This window comes from Elephantulus edwardii, unplaced genomic scaffold, assembly GCF_000299155.1.
Source record: "Elephantulus edwardii isolate Elephantulus edwardi_28Jun2011 unplaced genomic scaffold, EleEdw1.0 scaffold00328, whole genome shotgun sequence".
NCBI lineage: Eukaryota > Metazoa > Chordata > Mammalia > Macroscelidea > Macroscelididae > Elephantulus > Elephantulus edwardii.
The window spans coordinates 316494-322364 of record NW_006400078.1 but is presented as its reverse complement, the minus strand read 5'-3'; the positions used below and the strand labels follow the sequence as shown (position 1 = coordinate 322364).

The following is a 5871-nucleotide window of genomic DNA, read 5'->3' as shown; positions in this document are numbered from 1 at the left end:
GTTGTCAGGGGCAGAGCTGTGTGGGATAGAGGAGGGAAGGTTGTTTAGGTGATGGGGCGCATCTGTGTCCTGACTGAGGGAGTGGTTACAGCGCTGCTCTGTGATAGAACTGGTAGAGCTAGATACACCACCACCACAACAACTTACACAGTTATACTGCAACCATCCTCAAGTGAGTGTGTGCAGATGCAGGAATTAGGAAGAAGGTCTGCGGGTTAGTGGTACTGGTGTCAATTTCCTGGGTGTGACTCCCGTGCTGTGGTTACATAAGATGTTAACACACGAGGGAACGCAGACATGGACAGATATTTCATTTTTTTTTTAAAGAGACATCTCTGTGTGTCTAATATTCTTTTCATTCTTCCCAGCGTGGAGAGTGTTGGATCCCTGTACCGCTGTAGGTCAGCACGGAAGGGGAAGCGCTGAGTCTGCCCAGGGTTAAGGCACAAGTCACATCACAGTTTATGTAGAGTTTGTAACCCAACAGTGATCTGTGGCTGTAGGGAGTTGTGCTGCTGACTCAAAGGCTGTACCTCTGTGATGGTTCGAATCCACCAGCTGCTACTTTGGAGAAACTTCCGGTAAGACTGACATCCTTGGAAACCCACTGGAGGGTTCCCATGGATTGGAATCAATGTCTAGGCTGATTTATGTTGGACAAGGAGAGGGTGAGAACAACTGGTCTAAGGGTGTCTGTCACAGTTTTACTGAGCACCTCCAGGTCAGGCTTTTTTTTTTAGGGCCAGGGCTGGACCAGACTGGTCGGCCTCTTGAAGCTAGTTTTCCACTTAGAACTGTAAGCCTAGCAGCAAGTGACTTCACTTATCTGAAAACAACCCAAACTCCACACTAGTTGTGGTTTTCTGTCTGTGAAGCAAAACTGCTAGTAATGTCCGCTTCACAGGACGATGCAAGGTCAGAGCCTCATAAGGAAGCACCATGTACGTGAGCAAAGGGATGGGTGTGGAGGCTGCTATGCGCATGGTCAGTGAGGGCCTCGCTGACCTCAGATGGTGATCACAAGATACAGAGAATAGACATCCAGACAGACTCAAATCCAGAAACCTTAAGAAATTCAGAGCCCAGACTAAGATCCACAGACACAGAGACTCAGAGAGATTCATTCAGAAGCCCAGAGACATAGAGAGACACGCCGTTGTTCCTGCTCATTGCCCTCAAGTCAGAATGAGTCATCATCAACCCTCTGCAGGTTCTCAAAGGCTGTAAATCACAAAGGAGGAGACTCCCGTCTTTTCCTGCAGAGCCATTGGTGGATTAGAATTACTTTCCCTTGGGCTGGAAGCCAGCTCTTCACCCACTAGGCCAGCAGTCCCTACAGGGAGGCACAGAGACCCACATAGACAAGAGACTCAGAGACCCTGATTCTGAGAGGTCAAGGGACCCAGGGAGACTTAGACACACCCGGAAGGACCATGAAACCATGAGGTGCCCGACAACACCAAGAAGCTCAGAGATAACAGGGAAATCCAGAGACCCCCCAAGATCCAGAAAACTGACTCAGAAATCCAGTCAGACTCAGAAATACCAAGGGGCCCAGACAAGTAAGACGACAGCCTGAGAGATCTGGAGAGACTCAGAGACAGGAACCGAGGCTGAGGGGTTCAGAAAGAGAGACTCAGAGCAGCGAGGCAAAAGGAGGGAAACACAGAGGAACAAAACGCACCCACGCTGGGCCATGTTTGGGGACACAGCAGATATCGCCACAGCTGGTATCCACACATGCTGTTGTCCTACCAGGGAGATGCTGTGTCCCAGGAAGAAGCCAGCCTCCCTCGGGGATCTGGCCCTGCCTGGCTGAGCCCACGTTTGCTTTGTCCCTCATCCAGATGTCAGGAGCTGGGGCTTAGAGCTACAAAACATGATGCAAGCAGGCACAGAAGAGGTTGTCCACATGAGGCCGCTGAGGCTGGAGCTGCTGGACTTCCAGCATGAGGGCTTAACTTCTCCAAGCACCTCCATCTTCAAGGAACACACCAGATGCTTGCCAGATGTGGAGAGCAATGCAGGTTCGGAGAGCAGGTAGGTGCCCACAGAGAAGCCTGGGGGGGGTCCCAGGGTAGAGGACTGCACCCCCAACATGGGAACCTCAAGTTCCCAAGGGACTTAGGAAGGGAATATGGTCTTCGGGGATGAAACACCAAGACAATACTATCTCGTTTTCAGATTTTGGTGTTCCTCTAAAGAAACAAAGAAGCTTGGGTGTCAATGAAGTGGATTCAGAGTTGGACCTGTAACTCAAAAGCTAGCAGTTCGAATCTACCAGGGGCCAAAGACGAAGCAGTCTGCTCCCATTAATATCTGTGACCCCGGAAGGCCCTTGAGCCAGTTCTCCTATCCTGTGGGGTCACTATGAGTCGAAATGTCAACAATGGTGGGTTTGGTTCGGTCTCAAAATGAAAGAGCTCCCTGGGGCTTCAGACGTTTTAGACCGCACTGCTGAGCTCTGCAAGCGGTTAGCTCTGGTGGCTCGGTGGTAAGGATTTGTGCTGCCAACGCAAAGGCACGCAGTTCGACTCCATCAGCTGCTCTGAGAGAGAAAGATAGTCTCCTACAGCTCAGTTTATAGACTGAAAACTCCAAAGAACAGTGATGGAGGGAGAGGTTGAACCCCGCTCAATTCACTGCCATCGAATTGGAATGGACTCAGAACTGACCATTCAGGTTTCTGGGGATGAGGGGCCTAGAGGGACTGAGTCATCAATAATTTGAATTTTGTAGCCAAGAATGTCCTGGAGCCGTGTCCCGCCCCCACTCCCAACAGGAGAGTCTCCGGAGTCAGGATCAACGCCTTGGACAAAGGATTTTCGGTTTTGTTTGTTTCGTTTTGGTGTGAAAACAGATTAAAATAAAACTTCTCCCATCAGCCACTCAGCTCAGGTCTCCCCACCTCGTAAAGCGCAGGAAGGGACCTTCGGTGCAGCTGGCCTCGCTCAGCAAAGAGGATTTGGAGCCTCAGATGAGCGGGTTCTGAGTAGGTAGAGTGCTGATAAGCCCGCCCCCTGCAGGAAGGGCGCTGATTGGCGGAGGGCCGTGAGAGGCGGGAAAGCTCAGGGTTATATTGACAGGTTGGAAGATGTTGTAGGTAATTGCTGAGCGCTGGTAAGGCTTCGAGGGCGCGAGGGCGCGGGGCTAAGTAGGGGTCCCAGGGTTGCCCCCAGGTAGGAGCTTGATCACACAACCTCAGAAAGAAGCAGCTTGAAATGGCTGGAGGCGTCCCCACCTCAACTGGCGCTAAATTATCTTTGGGCCTCAGTTTCCCCATCTGTGAATTATGTAATTGGGGCGGCGGGGGGAGGGGAGGTCAACGCAGCCACTTTGGTGCGGGACGGGGCGGGGAATGAGTGGGGGGCCAGAAGAGCAGTTAACCTCTTGCACTTTGGGACTCGAGTACTGTCTACCTTTACTGGCTCTGACCTCTCCCTGCCTCAGCTTTCTCTTTTACAAAGTGGGCGTAACAGTTACCTTCCGGGAGGAGATAAGGTCAGGGAATTGAACACAGCTGCAGGCACTTAATGGTGCTCACGCCCCCTGGAGCTTGAGAGGAAGGCTGGGTGCGTGTCAGGCCTGGGACAGCCCCTCTTGTTCCAAACCCTCCCATTGCCCAGCTCATCCCTTCACCTTCCTTACTCCCTCTCCTAGTGGCGTTTGGGGGCAAAGGTGGTGAACACTGGGGTTTTTTCCTCTCCAGGTCACCCTGCCCTGCCCCATTCCCACTCCTACAAGATGAGTGCCAAATCCCAAGACCCTGCCACTGGCGCCACCCAGATGAGAGACTTGGGCGAGAGCTGGCCAGGCAGGGAGAGTCTGGTGGTCTTGCGTCAGCACCAGGAGCTCCGGACCTTCCTCAACCTTCTGGGTGAGTTCCCCGGGCTGGCATGGGAGGGACTGTGGGGGCCAGGCATGAATGTAGATGTAAAGGGTGGCATCCGAACAGCCCCTTCCACTCTCAGGTGACTCAGCTTTGACAGGTGAGAGGTATGGTATCAGGGGGCCCTCCTCTTGTCTGGGGCTGGTGGGAGGGGAAGCAGGTGACCTGGGATCACGCTTTATCCTTTTCATTTCCAGAGAACAGTTATCTCCAGGAATTCTTCTCCCAAGATCCTTGTTTCATGATTTCAGATAAGGTGAGTGGGGGAGGGCAGAGAGACTCACTTGGGGAGGTCGAATCTTGCTACTTAATTGGGGACCCTGGTCTGCTGACAGGTCCCTGGGTGGTGCAAGTGATTTACAGGGGACTGCAAACCTGAAGACTGGCAATTTGAACCTGCTCTGCAAGGCAGTGGGAAAGGCCTGGCAAAGCTTCCAGTCAGGAGGGCCCCACAGAGAAGTTCTAACCTGTGACACTGTGGCACTGGGGCCATCAAGGGTCAGGAGTGACTTGACGCCACTGAGCTTGGCTTTTTTTTTTTTTTAATTAATTTTAGTAAACATTTACAGAGGTTTTGGATTTCTTTTCATTCATTGCCGCACTTTTCTCCCTGCCCACCGCTCCCCACCAGTTTGCTCCCCTCTCCGAAAAGAAAAAAAAAATTCCTTCATTAGTATACAATACCCCATCCCTTTTCCCCCACCCTCGACCCTGAGTACATTTCTCTATACAACCTTAATTCTGGATTCCTGTGCAAACCATAATACTCAATCATATAGCCCCTCTAATCTGTTCTTTCCCTCATCTGTTTCAATACAATATACATAATTTATCCAGTTTTTTTCTGTCAGACCCATTCTACAACAGTGGCACCATGCAGTATTTGTCCCTTTGTGACTGAGATATTTCACTCAGCATAATGTCCTCCAGGGTCACCCATTTTTAATAATATTGAATGAGTTCCTTGTTTTTCAATGCAGCGTAGTATTCCATTGTGTGGGTGTACCACAGCTTCTCTATCCATTCGTTTGTTGATGGGCCCTTAGGTTGCTTCCAACTCTTTGCTATTGTAAACAAAGCTGCAGTAAACATGGGTGCGCATGTATCTGCTTGGATGGCAGACATGGACTCTCTGGGATATATTCCCAGTAATGGGATTGCTGGGTCAAATAGGATCTCTATTTTTTGAGAAAGCGCCACACCACCTTCCACAAAGGTTGCACCATCTTGCATTCCCACCAACAGTGAATAAGAGTTCCAGTTTCTCCACAACCTCTCCAGCACTTGTTGCTTGCTGTTCTGTTAAATTTTGCTATTCTTACTGGGGTGAGATATCTCATAGTTGTTTTGATTTGCATCTCTCTTAGAGCTAGGGACTTGGAACATTTCTTCATGTGCTTGTTAGCCATCTGAATGTCTTCTTCAGTGAAGTGTCTGTTCATATTCTGTGCCCATTTCTTAATTGGATTGTTTACCTTTACCTTATTGTGGTGTTCAAGTATTTTATAAATTCCGGATATAAGTTCCTTATCTGACATGTCATTACCAAATACTTTTTTCCAGTCTGTGGCTTCTCTTTTTACTCTATTGGAGAAGTTTTTGGATATGCATAGGGATTTGATTCTTAGAAGGCCCCATTCATCTATTTTATCTTCTCCTGGTTGTAGATTTTTCAGGATACTTGGAAGACTTTTTATGTTGTGGATTAGGACCACTAAAGTTCTTCCAAGCTTTTCTTGAATGAAGTTTATAGTCCTTGGTTTTAGTCCTAGGTCCATGATTCACCTTGAGTTGGTTTTTGTATATGGAGTGAGATGTGCATCTTGTTTTAGTCTTCTGCATACAGCTTTCCAATTTTGCCAGCACCATTTGTTAAAAAGGCTGTCATTTCCCCACTTAACTGATTCCTCTCCTGGTCAAAAATCAGTTGACCATAGGTAGATGGGCTGATTTCTGGATTCTCAATTCTATTCCATTGATCT

General features: G+C 49.3%; 1 protein-coding gene across 1 annotated transcript in view; it reads left to right on the top strand.

The window, feature by feature from the left end:
• The first annotated feature begins 1696 nt into the window (after nt 1-1696).
• Nucleotides 1697-5871, top strand: part of SPDYC (speedy/RINGO cell cycle regulator family member C) — a 9924-nt gene continuing 5749 nt past the window's right edge. The window contains exons 1-4 of the mRNA XM_006901523.1: nt 1697-1730; nt 1848-2027; nt 3710-3877; nt 4087-4145. Of these exons, the coding sequence (XP_006901585.1) occupies nt 1697-1730; nt 1848-2027; nt 3710-3877; nt 4087-4145 (441 nt within the window). The remainder of the gene's footprint in view (nt 1731-1847; nt 2028-3709; nt 3878-4086; nt 4146-5871) is intronic.